Source organism: Lissotriton vulgaris, chromosome 5, assembly GCF_964263255.1.
Source record: "Lissotriton vulgaris chromosome 5, aLisVul1.2, whole genome shotgun sequence".
Classification (NCBI taxonomy): domain Eukaryota; kingdom Metazoa; phylum Chordata; class Amphibia; order Caudata; family Salamandridae; genus Lissotriton; species Lissotriton vulgaris.
In genome coordinates, this window is record NC_141693.1 from 1,685,275,115 (window position 1) to 1,685,291,004 (window position 15,890).

Sequence of the window (15,890 nt, forward strand, 5' to 3'; positions counted from 1 at the left end):
GGGCAGCGGTGCCCGCTGGCTCAGGCCTACAGTACGCTCCAGCAGGTCCTTAATATGAGACAGACATGTGACTGAATGAGGTCCGAGATCACATCATTACTCATGGCAACATCGCTTGTTCGCACCTGTGCAGCTAGGCATGACTGCGCTCAATTGCAGCCCCTGGGCACCCAAGCCCCACTGCTCACCTGCTGTCATTGTTGTGTGTCCAAAAACGAAGGGCAGCAGCGTTCACAATTCAGATGCAGTGTTGATTGCAGGATGGTGTACACCTCATGGATCCCTTTCGAAACACGACGTCCAGTAGGGTTCACAATTCATGTCCAGTGTTGATTGGCAGGATGGTGTATGCCTTATGGATCCCTTTTTTTACTGCGCATTGTGATATACGAGGTGGATGCGGCCATATCACCTGAGGCAGTGTGGAAGAACTGGGACATGTGGCGTCTCAGTTATCCTATTTTTACATGCGCAAAGTGGGCTGGGCTTGCGTACACCAGGCCAGTGTAGGGGTGTGAATAATTGTGCCGAGGGACCTGGGCGTTGTTCAGTTCCTGCCTGGCCAGGAAGTGTACTTATGTGTGTGTCCCTGTTGCAGTTTGGATGTCGCAGAATGTACTCGGATGGCGGGAGGATCAGCAGTGAGGCTATGTCATAGAAAGTGATCACCTTCATTACAGTCCAGCAATGCATGTCAAACATGAATCTGAAAGTCTCACATATGACACACTACTATACTGGTAAAGCCTGACAACAGAGCATACAGCAACACAAATGTACACATTACTCTTTACTGTTTGTCACGTGATCTAGGATGTGCACTCTGCCCATGGCTGATGATACTCCTTCGAGCCACCAATAACCAGGCCGAAAGGCAGTACAATAATGTGCACACACACCCACCAGGGGCATCGTGTAACACACATTATGTTTTTTTTATGTAACGTTTCAGATGCATGGCCATCACACGTGGAACGCTAATGTACAGACCATCAATATTGATCAAGATGATGGTTGCATGTTGTGTGTAGTATAAGATATGTGTACACAGCAAAACAACCTATCAAAAAAGCTCTCTAAGCAGAAGGGGTGTGTCTTATCAAACGCTGTACAGAGAATGGCTAAAATGGGTGGGGTCCTCCAACTGTTACAATGGGAAATGTTATGAACCAATCAAATGCTTTTTTTTAAGGTCACATGGCAATCGAGCGTCGAGGGCGCAAGGAAGACACACCCAATGCAATTTTGGGAAATTATATTTATCATAATATCAGTTTATTACAGTTTGAAATATATAACTGTTTAAATTATTTTTGATTATCGCTTGCTGTCATATACAGTTTAAAGTTATTTAGATATAGTTTTGAGAGATAAAAAAAAAAAATGAGGGAATGCCGTGCCCGGCACGACACCCTACGTCTATGACGTAACACAGGGCCTGGCAGCATGTACTCGTCGCATACACAATGCACAGCGGGCGCGACCCCATACGTACATGACGTAACGCGTAGCTTGGTACCGCGTACCCGTTGGATACCAAAGTAGCAGCTGGCGGAACCTCAAACATATATGATGTAACACAGGACGCGGTGCCATGAACCCGCCGGATAAGAAATGCGCATCATTTACGAGTTTAGCAATATGGATGATAGGATTCGCGTGGTGATGGAGCTTAGTAAACTGCCAGTATGGGACTGCAGTTTAAAAAAAAAAAATATATATATACATATTTTTTGGGGAAGATATAAAACATTAAATCATTTCTTTAAGTTAAAAAAAGAAGGATAAGAGTTCCAAAAAATTACAAAAAAATAGAAAAAAGTTTTATATGTATTAAAATGTGAAATTAACATTTCAAAAACCTTCGAAATTCACTGAAAAAAACATAGGTTTTACAGACGTTATAGTTAGGAATTAGCATTTAAAAAACCTTTGAAATCCACTACAAAAAAACACAGGTTTCAGGGACGTTATAGTTAGTTGGACATTTGACTCATATAAAACCAGAGAAATTCGCCTGTTCTAGTTAGTTGAGCTCACTATAAATCTTGCGCCCCCAATGCACTGCTGATGTCACGTGTTACATCACTCATGACATGGTCAGTGACATCACCGATGACATCTCAAATGACATCAATGATGACATCATGCACGTGATAATCTGATGCACATACTGATGCCCTAATATAAACTTTGATGCACCCATTCTAAAATGCAGACTAATATTTTTGAAACCATACACACAAGAATGCCATATACTTCATAGCACTCAGTATTTCCTAGGTCTACACACACATCCAGTCACTTTCACAATACAGGACTATAATATGCACTCATACATCTATACATGCAGTCACACTCTGCCACTCATCCATAGAGTTACTCACACACCTAGTCAGTAATGCAAAGAATCAATCACATACCCATTTACTCATGTATACAGTTATACACACCAACTCTGTTATTTATAGACCTACCACATCACTTATTTATACAGATACTAACACATATTTACTGTCTTATACAATCACTGATAGAAGCAGACACTTATTTATATGCCCACTCATCAAATAAGTTAGTCTCACGTATACTCATTTATATACTCCAACACTCACATATAGTGCTTTAAAACATATGTAGTTAGTTACAGATATACCACTGAGACATTCATTCACTCACCAATGCATCCATACACACACTAACTCACCCATACAGCCCTTCCCATATGCACTTTTTAATCCATACAACCAGTGAATCACCCACTCAGACATCTATGCACAGACTCATACACCCCCACCCACCCACACAGTCACTCAGGGACCCATACAGATACTCAGACAACAAATCAATAACCCATATAGACACTCATGTAGCTATTCAGCAACGTATGCAGTTGCTTACACACCAACTGGGAGACTAATACAGACTTTCACACAGTTTAGTCACTAACCCATGCATTCAGTAAGACCCGTTCAATCACTCACTTATACATTCAGTCACGCACCTACTAAATAATTCCTTTAGGCACTTATAAATGCATTAATTCTTAAATACACCTTGGCATAGATATATATGAAAAATATTGAAACTTTTCAGAAACACACATTCACTGGATGGTGTGGAGAAGTGTGGCTCAATGGTTAGAGCGGCAGACCCTGATGCAGAGGTCTGGCCCGGGACCAGGGTTCAATTTCCGCCTCGGCGGGTCTTGGGCTCAATTCTCGTCCTGATAATTCTCGTCTCGGTGCCTAGCAATAGCTTGCTTAATCTCCACAACGGCCCCAACAGCGCTGGGATGCCTGGCTTCATACGGTTCCACAGCGGCATGCGTACAGCGCCAAGACGCCTCAGCGTATAAATGCGCAGTACAAGTACGAATTCATTTAATTTCAGATGTGAGATTTGTTATTTGAGATATCATCAGTGATGTCACTGACCATGTCATGAGCGATGTAATATGTGACATCATCAGCTGTGCATTGCGGGCGCGCGAGTTACAGTTAGCTCAACTAACTAAAACAAGGCAAATTTCTCTGGTTTTATATGAGACAAATGTCCATCTAACTATAACGTCCCTGAAACCTATGGTTTTTTTTGCGAATTTCAAAGGTTTTTCAAATGCTTATTCCTAATTATAACTTCTGTAAACCCTATTTTTTTTTCAGTGAAAATATATATATGTATATCAGCAGCTTTCAGGCTCTTCGGGTGACCCCAGCACACAAAGGAGCCGCCCTCTCCCCCGCGCCTTGGGACCCTCATGTGTGAGTAGTTGCGCTTTACCAACCCTGATTAATTGATTGATTGGCAGGATCCTTTCAGCTCTGCAAATCAGTATGGCCTCACCATCAGTGTCATGTTCACAAAAAGGTCTCAGGCTTTCCATGCAACTCTTCTACATATACTTTACGGGATACTCCCACAACCCTTAATTAGGACTAATTTCTATTATATACAACATTGAACACCTTTGAAATCAAAAGTCTTCCTCTAGGGCCTTCTCTACAATTGTCTGCCACTGTCACACTTGTCAGTACGTTCTCCAATTGATGTCACTCTTTCCTCAACACCACCCTCTCTTTATGAAAAGTCCCTATTTTAGCCATCAAAGACTTCATCACCATAGCAATAGCTCCAGTCTTAGGTTTGAGAATTCTGGGCAGAGCACGATTACAGTGTCTTATTATCTGCTTGGAGAGGTTGAGCCCTTCATCCTGCTTCCTCCTTACACTGTGGAGACGTTTATGTTTTGAATACCTCCTCCTGAGATTTCTTCACAGTCTTTGTACCCCCAAGAAAAAGGCAGTGTTGAAAGGGCATCAGAAGGGGGCGGGGCCAAGCAGGCTACGATAGCGGACGCACTCTGCTGAGGCTCCGCAATCGGGCAGACCAGAGAGCAGCATCACCTCGTCGTTTTGGGTGGAAAATTGACCCGGCTGGTATCTGAACTGGATCCGCATGTAGAGGTGTCCAGACAAGGTTGATATCTGCAACATCGGCAATGAACGCCGTAAAAATCTCACCTCGGGGTCTGGCAGCAAGATGGCGCCCACCGGCATCCAAACTTGACCTAAAAGGCGGCGGAGGTACTGGGACACACGAGACCAGCACCGGGATTCCCTGGCGACTATCCCCGACTCAAGATAGACAGGGCGGGAACCCTCCACCCCCCCCCCATGTTTGATGCCACAATCCGGCGCGGACACGATAGACCGCGAAAGAAAACGGGAACTGACATGCGGACATTAAATGCGCCTGCGCTTCAGCGGCCTCAACTCCCGGGATCGGTGGCTGTGAGCAACTACTGGGGCCGGACATTAATAACAGCAGCAAGTGGACCCCACAGGTAGGATCATTGAGGCATCCTCCACGGCTCGCTCCCCGGGGCCGTCTTCGCGCCAAAATAAGTCTGGTCCTAAAATGGCACCTGCGAACTGGGACGCCCGCGCCCGCCTGACAGGCCCCCCCCAGAGGCCTGTCCTACATCGCCACAGAAGGTGAGAAGCCTGAACATTTCTCATTCTACGTGGACCCCCCCGACCCTACAGCCCACCTGTGCCCGCCGCACCGACAGGTGGACTAGACCACCAGTGCCTGACATTAAAATAGCGGCAGTCAAGGAGGCTTAAACTCAGCAGATAGGCCCCCACCACATCACTACTGTGCCTACCAACATAGCGGATAGCCGCCAACCACCCTGGAGGTCAGTGGTAACCACCGCGCTGCCAGGGAGGAGTGCACCCGCCAACCACCATTACCGCTGCCGCCCCTGGGGAGTCAGGGACCCCCTGGACGCTCTAGACTGTTGTAGCTGGTTCCAGAAGATGCAAGTGTGTGGCAGCGAGTCCCGGGCCCAACAAAGAGCGATCGCCACAAGGGGAACCTACCACGAGTGCGACTGGCGACGCAACAAAGCAAGCCCCACTGGGGCGGGAGTGACATACGGGTACATTACGGCCCATATCTCAAGGGGTCCACAAGAGGGGAGATCGGATCGCGAGAAGACACCGAACTGTACACACCCCCTCCACCGGCAAAGCAGGGCACAAAAGACTTCACCCCAAGTGCTACAATGGGGAAAACCAGAGCCACACAACAGACAATGGTTCCAGAAACTGCACCAGAGAACCAGCCACACACAGCTACACTGACCAGGTCGCCCAAGACTCAATCGGAGCCGACCACCTCAGACAAACAGGACCAGGTGTTAGCGGCAATAGAACTTTCCAGAGTTTCTATGGAGGAACGGCTCGGTACTCTTACCACGGACATAAGTATTCTCCGGGATGACCATAGGAAACTAGTCGACAAGGTGAAGGACGGAGAAAAGTCCCTCGCCGACCTACAACCCACCGTGAATACACAGCAGAAAAGGCGCCGATCCGTCCTGGGCCACCTAACCACAGTGGAGGAACGCATGGACAATTTGGAAGGCCGCTCGCAGCGCTGCAACATCCGCGTTCTGGGCCTTCGGAGGGAGTTTAGGGGTCGCACCCAGTCGCTTAAATGGAAGCCTGGGTCAAATCTTTTACTCCAACTGCGGACCGAAAGGCATTCTTCTCAATCGAGCGGGCTCATTGGGTCCCAGCCACCAAGCCACCGCCCGAAACCCCGCCACGGCCAATGCTTGCGAAATTTTTGCACTTTCAGGACCGTGACACACCGGCCCTCTACAGGACTACGCACGAGCGGTGCAAAAACAAAGATCGTCCTTTCTTGAAGTGAAACGCCGGCTGCGGGCGAATAACATCCAATACTCGTTACTGTTTCCAGCCCGACTGAAGATCATCCATTCCGGCACTACCCACTTTTTCTCAAGTGCTGCAGACACGTGCAAATGGGCAGGCCACCACTGCACACTGAAACCCCGCAACAGAGGCCCCGCGTGAGAGGACACAACGAGCAGCATGCAACAGGAGACGCAACTCGCAGCTAACGCAAACACAGATGCGGCAGGGATGGACGGAGATTACGGACTCCACACTGCTGAATCACCAGACCTGGAGTAAATTATGCAGGAACGGCGCAGAGCCTTGCAGGCTGTGACAGAGCTAGGGACCGCCCTGACCAAGGAGGACCTGGAAAGGGCCCCCCACCTTTTCACTTCGGAAGGAGAAGATAGTAATGAGACTATCAACGGCCAACTCCATCACACTGCCCCGGGTCACCCCATAAACTGTTGATACCCTACGTTAATGAAAGCGCAACAGGATAACCGGACATATCCGATGTGACTAGGTGGACATAGGTTTCCGCGCCCCAATGGAACACGCCCACATCATACACCATACCTTACATGATGAACCACAATACAGACAACGAACATTGATCCTTCAAATGCCCTGATGGGACCCCACCTCACGAGCGCGAGCAGCCACCCCCATGTACTGATTGATTACTCTCTAGTTCCATAAGAGTTGGTTTGGGCGTATCGGCACCGCAGATAGGCCCATGGTATTGTGACTATTTCCCCACCCGGTTCTTTGTTTTACTGACCCGGTTTACTCTAACCCTTCACCCCGTAGGTAGCATATACACCAGGGCATTCTGCACCCCTGGGTGGATGACACAATCCTCCAAGTCTGACAACCACACGGCTAGGACACCGATAAACTCCATGGCCCCACAGCCCGCCGTCACTCAGCAGGGCAGAGGCAACGATCACCAGTCACCCAAATGGACAATACAGACGTTAGCTTTCTAACCTTTCATTTCTGGGTCGTTACACGCCACGCAAGTGGTAACCACGGATGCATACATTTAGCGACAGCGTTCGCACATAGTGTTCCTACAGGAGATGCACCTCACAGCGCCAGAAATTAGCAAGCTGCGGGCCATATGGCGTGGAACCATATGTGCCACGTCATAGTCGGCGTAAGCACGAGGCGCACTGATCTGGGTCTGCCCATGCACCCCTTTTCAAGAGCTCCTTATGGTAGTGGACAAAGAGGGCAGGTATGCACTGTTGGAGGGGTTGTTAGATGGGCAGTCAGTTCTTTTGGGTGGCATATATGCTGCGAATATTGACAAGGACAGGTTCTGGGAGTCACTCACTGGGACTTTGGCCCAATTCGCATCTCTTCCATGGATCCTTGGGGGAGACTATAACTGCGTGCTCAACATCGCACTGGACAGATCTCACCCACTGCCACCGCACTCTCCCGCCCTAAAGCAGACGGAGCGGTTTCAACACTGGGTTAGTCATTGGGCCTTAGCTGACGCGTGGAGAGCACGCCATCCCCTAACAAGGCTTTACTCGTTCCACCCTATCCCCCACGACCTACGGATCCGATTGGACAGGTTTTTATGCTCCTTGTCCCTGATTCCCAAGGTCCAACACTCGGACTACCTGGGCCGTGTCATTTCTGATCAAGACGCACATACCCTCCACCTACATGAACACAGCATACAAGACTATTTAACTCACAACACAGGGACTGCCTCATCCAAACTAGTGGAATGGGACGCATTCAAGATAGTGGCTCGAGGAGCAGGCATCAAACAAATAGTAGGCAAAGCGCACACTAGAACAAACACTCATTACTACCAAACTGAAGTTAGCAACCCTCACGAAGCAGGAAGATGCCAACGCCGCAACAGCGGCTCAAGTAGCAGAGGCCAAAACACAGTACTCCACAGCCATGGCAGACCTACGCTAATATAACTTTAGGGCCTATGCTGCTCGGATGCACAAAAACAGGGATAAAACAGGCACACTTCTAGCATGGCTTGCAAAGCAAGAACCAGACATAAAACTCATCACTGAGGTAATAGATCCCTCGGGTAACCTAGCGCGCTCCCAAACAGACATTTTAAAGGCATTCCAGGTATATAATACCGCGGTTTACCGAGCTCCGATACATCTCGGACAGAAGGCGATCAACCGCTTTCTAGACTCGCTGCCGATCCCACAAATCTCAGAGGGAGAAAACTACACTAGACGCCAAAATTACACCGACGGATGTCACACACACGATTCAGGCGCTAGCAAGGAACAAGGCACAGGGACTAGAAGGATTGCATGTGGAGTACTAAAGCACTTTTTCCACTATACTGGTCCCACGTCTCGCAGAAATCATAGCCACTGCACTTGAAAAGAGGGAGTTGCCAAGTTCACTTTGCGAGTCGGTCATAGTGACGTTCCTCAAGCCACACCGGGATTCACTGCAATTATCCTCCTACCTTCCCATCACACTTCTAGCCGCCGATTGTAAAATACAAGGGAAAATCTTGGCAGACAGATAGGAACAAATGTTGTGACCCCTAGTCCACCCGAACCAGTGCGGGTTTGTTCCCCCCAGAAATACATCCCAAAACATACGGCGTTTGTTCCACGTTCAGGATCAGGTGAGTGACACGCACCCTCATGCGGCTTGTCTGATTCTAGACTTACTTGGAGAAGGCCTTTGATACTTTCACATGGTCATAGCTTTTCGCAGTCCTGCGATGGACAGGAATAGGCCCGACTTTCCTAAAATACACAAAGCTTCTCTACACCAAACTCACATTGAGGATCAGAATAGGCAGATCCATTTCATCCCCTTTCAAGGTGGAGAGAGGTACGAGACAAGGCTGCCCACTATCGCCCCTGATCTTCGCCCTGGCAGTGGAACCTCTGGCGATACGACTCCGCCAGGAGGGGGCCACATGGGGCATCCCCATAGCTGATACAGTTCACTACGTATCCCTCTACGTGAACGACCTCCTCCTGTATATCCAAGATATCACAGCGGACCTCACACCCATCTGGACAACTCTGACGGAGTTCGCGGAGGCGTTTGGACTTAGGGTAAACTGGGATAAATCCACAATCTACCCCTTACACCCGACCCTCGAACCACGGGAGGTGAGGATAGGTAAACAGCATCTCTCCTGGAGTATAAACACCCCCGATATCTCGGTGTCTGCCTGTACCACTCCACCAGCAATATTTATGAGGGCAACTATCGTAAAGTGTTAGCCAGCATCAGATTGTCGGTGGGTTTCTGGAAGAGACTCCTGTTGGCCCCGATAGGCCGGGTAGCCATAGCCAAGATGATCATTGTTCCCCGGCTATTGTACTACTTCACGAATTTACCAGTCATTCCTCCCAAATGCTTTTTTCGGGACCTAGACTCACTTCTTCGCTCACTTATTTGGGGTGCAAACAGAATTCGAATAGCTCTCACTAAACTGCAACTGCCCACCGCGCACGGAGGTCTCGGTGCCTCGGCCTTCGAATCCTACTTTTTTGGCGGCGCAACTACAATGGCTGTCATACTGGACGGCAGGTAGGCATACCGGGGAAACATATACGACACAGGGCCCGTTCCCAACCCCAGAGCTTTGCGGTCTACTGCTTCCGGGTTATAAACAGCGGCGGACATATCCGCTGCAAGTGCCAGTGGCCCGTCGGTGAATGCAAAGAGTTCACCACCTGTAGGCAGAGACTCCGTACTACTCCCTTCGACTGCCGCTGGTCGGCTGGCCCAAACGAGAGGCATACTTTACGACCAACATGCTGCGGGTATGGACGGAACACAAGATAACTCAGGCGGAGGAGCTATTCACAGATGGGCAACTATGTTCTTACGAGCGGCTCATGGAAGACCACGATCTCCCTCCGGGACACCTTTTAACTCACCGACAGCTCATAGAGGGTTTTCGCCCACACATCCATACCATACTATATATGGGTATAGGCCGACACCTGGTTACTTGGCAATATAGAGCCATTAGAGAACTGGTTAATAGACCACTGCATGCTCTTCGGGCCATTTGGGAGGACGAAATTGGGAGACAATTGCATGACGGGGAGTGGGGAAGGGCACTGGAATTCCCCAAGAAAGTGTCTAGAAATGCATGTTTTAAAAATATTCTGTTTTATGACCTGCATAGAGCGTATCAAACACTGGCGCGTCTGCAGCGCTTCTACCCAGACACCCCCTTCTTCTGCCCCAGATGTCGCTCACCAGACGCACATTTCCAGCACATGTTTTGGAGCTGCCCCACTCTTCGACCATATTGGTCTATAGTCCTAGACACGCTCACAGAACTCACTGGACTCATGGGTCTCCACACATGGTAAGCAGTTGCGCTAGGATTATTCCGCAACCCCAAAAGGTACAGTCCGCTTTGCATCCCTAGCCACGCTCCTAGTCAAACGAAGTATAGCTATGAACTGGTGAACTGCATTGAGCCCCCCGACAGAGGCATGGGTAGGAGCGGTACAGAAATGACCTAAAGCAGAAGAGGAGACAATGAGGGAGGAGGAAACGAGGGGTGTACGAAAACATCCCATATCGCATAACCCCCACAGATCGTCCCTCACAGCGAAGCATGCATACCAATGCCCCTGCTACCCCGACCGCCACGTGAAGTAGGAGCCCCCCCCCGCTACACTATCTAATGCACCTAGCGACACTGTCCACTAGATAGCACTTAAACAAGGTTAGGTCATGCCAACGGCCTGTAGCTGACTTGACCCAGCCGCTATTCACGATGCCTATGCCCTGACTCCCTCCCACTCCCCCCCCCCTTCACATACCCCAAGTTTATTCTCCCCGGTTCCCACCAATAGCACGTTACAGAGTGAACAAGTGGACTGCAACTGCAAGTGGTTCCGTCGCGCCCAAGATGAACGCTCTTCAGTGGAACAACAGTATCATGGTTGCTACAAAAGTGCATATTACGATGTAACGTGCTTGATTTGCAAAAATGTTAATAAAGATATTAAAAACAAATAAATAAAGGGCATCAGAAACTACAGTAGCAAGTCGATTGGCAAGTGTGGAGAGCTCAGAAGGCGGCCGCCATGCCCCATCAATCCAGGCTCAAGGTACAGCCAGCACGTAGAACCCGATCTCAACTTTAAAAGTCTCCACCTCAGGACGACATCATGAACGGCTGTCTTCTGTCTTATCCTTGAGCCCACGTGACAGAACCTGTAGTTCCCTAATGCTCAGATTCCATGAAGGGCTCAAGCAGCTCTTCGAGCTTCAAGCAGTACCATCAGGTTCTGAAAGTTAAGACTGCTTCAGTACAATAGGGGTTAGGCAAAAGGACTCTAAAATTCCTCAGTGTGTGCTACTTAAGACCTGCAGTTTTGTCAACTGCTGATACGGGGATCTCTCTGCCACACTGCCATTTCACTCCGGGGTCTTCCTTCCAACCAGGCCTAGTTGTAGCCAGTATCACAGATGCAAGTTCAGTTTAGGAAGCCATCTGGGACTCCATCCAGCACATTCACAATGACTGGTTCCTGCTATTTGTAATGGGGTTGGTTACAGTTTATAATTAACAGGCATGTGTAATATGCCATCATCCTGGCATACATTTGCTCAAGAAATTGACTCTGGGAAATAAGTAAGTTGCCTACATGAGGTATTTTGTGAAAAAGTTATTAGTGTGACCAGGCATGCATGCCGCTAAGCAGGACATGGAAGTGTACTGATGCTAACAAATCAAGGGACATGTTTCACCATTAATGTAAGATTTTTGTGCTTTATTACAGACACACAGGAAAAAAATCTGTATTCTACATACATCTACAATGTGAAGCTAGTAATACTGGCACTATAAAGGATGCAATGTACGGAATGGCAGACCTCCTCTTGTTGCCACTCACACAGCACGTGCTGCAGAACCTGACCAACATTTTATCATGTTTAATTCCATACTTGTAGACATGCAAAGTCCTTACCTTGTGCAGCACGACTCTGCTGTGGGTCTATGCTGGACTGCCTCCTGTCGGGTGTCTCATCGCTCCCTCCATCTGTTCAAGAAGAAAAAAATAAAATATATTAATTACAGGCCCACACAAATCACTAGATAAGAATATCTGTTTCGAAGTACAGCTGAATTCTATTTTATGAGCAATGCTGTTATATCTGAACAAAGCATTCAAAGACTAATATACAACAAACAATTGCCATGTATTCTACGGCTCCAGAGAAGAGAAGCCATAGGCTTAGGTAATTAATTGTTTTGTTTAAAAAAATATATTTTTATTGGCATTTTGTTATCATGCAGGATAGTGCGTGTTGGACCCGGCCCGTTGGGCAGGTTCACCCCTAGACTTTTTGCTTTTTCCTAGCCTGTTTATGGAACCTGGTGTTGGTGATTTTAGGCCTCTGTGCACTTTTTCACTGTGGTACAGTGTAAAGTGCTTGAGCTCTCTGAATGAGTGGTGAGTGACCTGCCCTCCCATAGGAATGAATGGGGAATATGTATGCACATGGTAGTTCCGGATGTGTGGGGAGTACAGGGGCGAGTTTGGTATGTATGAACTCGTGAGAATGAATGCTGCAAAATGGTATATGCGGCATGACTGTGTCTAGTCTAGAAGTACTATTTTTGGAAGTTGGCATATTTGTGTAAGTTGGTGCTGGCGTGTGATTGGCTGGTGAGCCTGGCCCAGAGTGCCTGGGACTGCTTGTGGATTGACTGTCTGGTTTGAGGATGACAGGGGCTAGAGAGCCCAGGAGGTTGTCTGAAGTCAGCCCATGGATGAAAGGCAGCATCTGCTGCCAGGGAAGTGGGAGGAGATGGCACCTGATAGTGAAGGGCTGTGCCTGCCTAACTACAAAGCTGGCTCCACCTCCCGCTGGGCGACTGTCACCTCTGTCCCTGATACTGAAGGGACTTCCCTCTAAACCAGTCCAGCTGGTTCTCACACTGAGACTTCAAAGACTTTTCTGTGTATAAGAAGGGGCTGTGTCCCCTTCCAAAAGGTTCTTGTTTCTAACTTGAATCTGCCAGGGGCATGCTGCTGCTGGGGCTCAGGGGAATCCCTGGGCCCTGCCCAGCTCCTGGACATCTGATGGACTGCTGGGGGACTCTTCCTGGCTGTCCCCCTGCCTGGCTGTATCTTTGAGGACTTTTGCTGGACTTTGTTCTGCCCTGGAGACTTTAACCTGTGATGCTGGGACCCTTCTTGATGCAGGGGTCGTTCCTGTGGGCTTGTCTATGCCCCTAGCGCCTTGAGAGCACTCCTTGCAATATTACGGGCGTTTTTAGCGTTTCACGCCCGATGCGTGAGACTTGGCAGGTGCCTACCCTGCGATGTTGCCCGTATGTGGATTATCGATCCTGCGAGTGCCCACCTCGCTTATTTTTGATTTATTGTCCTCTGGCAGGTGCCTACCCTGCCAGGGACCTTGCCGCGATATTATTTATTTTCCACGAGGGAGCCCACTCCTCGGGAAACTGTGCCTGCGCCTGCCTGTCTAAGGAAAGGGCCGCCGCGCTGGTCGTGGCGACCCGGAAGTGCCTGGCCGGCCGGCCAATCCCTTCGCGGCCGGCCGGAAGTCCCGCCCTGCAGCCTGGGAGGCGGGAGAAAGGAGAGAAGCATGGCGGCGGGTCGGCCGGGCTCCCGTGAGCTGAGGGAGCCCGGCGGCATCTGAGGCGGAGCGGAGCGGCAGCGGAGGGGGCGCGAGGCACATTGTCGGTGCCTGCCCCCGCCGCGGAGAAGAGAAGAAAGGAGAGGCGTCGTCTTGAGCAGGGCTCCTGTGTCTCATGAGGGAGCCCTGCGTATGCGAACGCTGCAGCGGGAAGAGCGGAGGGGGCGCGAGGCACATTGTCGGTGCCTGCCCCCACCACGAACACAGAAGGTGTTCTGCTGTCTGCCCGGAGGAGCCCCGCCCAAGAAGAAGCAGCCCGGTGAGTGAACGGGCTGGGGGGGGGGGCTCCATAGGGGCGTGTGAGGGCACCAGTGTACTACCCGGGATGTTCGGGGTAGTTAGGGCGGCCCCGAATGGCAGTGGGCCGCCCCGCCGTTCTTCACGAGCCCAGATGGCTCCAACGAGGGGGCAGAAGAGAAGGGAGGGGCGCCGGGACACATTGTCGGTGTCCGCCCCTCCCCAGTAGAGTGAGCTCGCGCTCATGGTCAGTGTGAAGCCACGAGGGCTTCAAGGGCGGCCCCGGTTGGCAGTGGGTCGCCCCAACGCTTGGAGAGTCCAGGGAGGCTCCAGGGGGCATGTTGCTTTAGAGCCAGTGTGGCTCCAACGTTTGACCAGTGTTGGGCAGAGCCTGTGTGGCTCCAACGTGCGCAGTGTTTGTTTTAGAGCCTGTGTGGCTCAGGTGGCGCAGATTTGTCTAGGGGCTACTGAGAGCCCTGCCACAGCTTTTTGATCCCAGCTGCCCAGCACTTTGTGGGCGGCTGCCACGTTTAGGTTTTTGTACTTTTGAAACTGGCGCTGTATGGCAGCGCACCCTGACTTTGGACTCAGGGCATCTTTGCCCCACAAGGCCAGTTGGCCTAGGGACAGCCACAGGTGGTGGCTTATGTAAGTTATGCGCAATGTGACTTCTATGTTTTCAATAGTAATTGCCTACTGTGTGGTTTTGCGCTATTGTGTTGTTCTGGCACCTCTGAATGTTTTTAGGCATCATATGTCTTCCTTTCCATGCGCTGCACCTCTGAATGTTTAGTCATCATGTGTCTTCTTGCGCGGCACCCCTGAATGTATTTTATTGCATCATGTGCTCTATTCTTAACACCTCTGAATGTTTATGGCATCATGTGTTTCTCTTTATTACTCCTCTGAATGTGTTCATGCATCATGGGTAAGGTGTTCTGGTTTATACCCCTAAATGTGTTTATTCTTAGGTGGTTGTCTTTATTACTCCTCTGAATGTAGGTTATTGCATCATGGGTAATGTGTTCTTTTCCTAGACCCCTAAACGCTGAGTGATACTTAGGTGGTTGTCTTTTTTACTCCTCTGAATGTAGGTTTATTGCATCATGAGTAATGTATTCTTTCTTAGACCCCTAAATGCTGTGTGATACTTAGGTGGTTCTTCTTTTTTAGTACAGGTGGTCCTAGTAAGGTCCTGGTTCCTGTTACCAGTGGTTACTGGTTGTTATCTTTGATTATTATTTTATGTTACATTTATTCTTTATTCTAGAAGTGATTTTATATTCTACATTTTATCTAGAAGTACTATATCTGATTCTGACAGGCGCCCATGTGGCCCTGTCTGGTGTACATAATCCCTGTGAATATTGCCCGTGCCAGTTGGCACAATGTATATGCGTGATTTTATCTGATATGTTTTTACAATACAAAAGTTATTTTTATAATAACCTTGTGTGGAGTCTCTTTTGTGGTGTGCCTAGGATGTTGTTGCTGTTGTGCGCTGACGCAAATGCTTTACACATTGCCTCCGAGTTTAGCCTTTCTGCTTGTGCCAAGCTACCAAGGGGGTGAGCAGGGGTTATCTTGGCGTGTGACTTCCTTGCCCTGACTAGAATGGTGGTTTCTGCCTGGCTTTGGCGTCAGCCTTAGCCTACCAGAAATAGCCAGTTCTAACAGTGCGCAATGAGCATTGAATAAAACAGCAAGCAAATAACATGACATTTCCAGTTACTTTTTGTTTGGGCACAAGGTACAGTGTAAGAAAATGGTATA

At 49.2% G+C, this 15,890-nt stretch overlaps 1 protein-coding gene across 1 annotated transcript in view; it reads right to left on the reverse strand.

Annotated features, from left to right (window-relative positions):
- Positions 1-15,890, reverse strand: part of TANC2 (tetratricopeptide repeat, ankyrin repeat and coiled-coil containing 2) — a 2,475,706-nt gene that overhangs the window by 1,479,347 nt on the left and 980,469 nt on the right. The window contains exon 6 of the mRNA XM_086923824.1: positions 12,182-12,253. Coding sequence (XP_086779950.1) covers positions 12,182-12,253 — 72 coding nt within the window. The remainder of the gene's footprint in view (positions 1-12,181; positions 12,254-15,890) is intronic.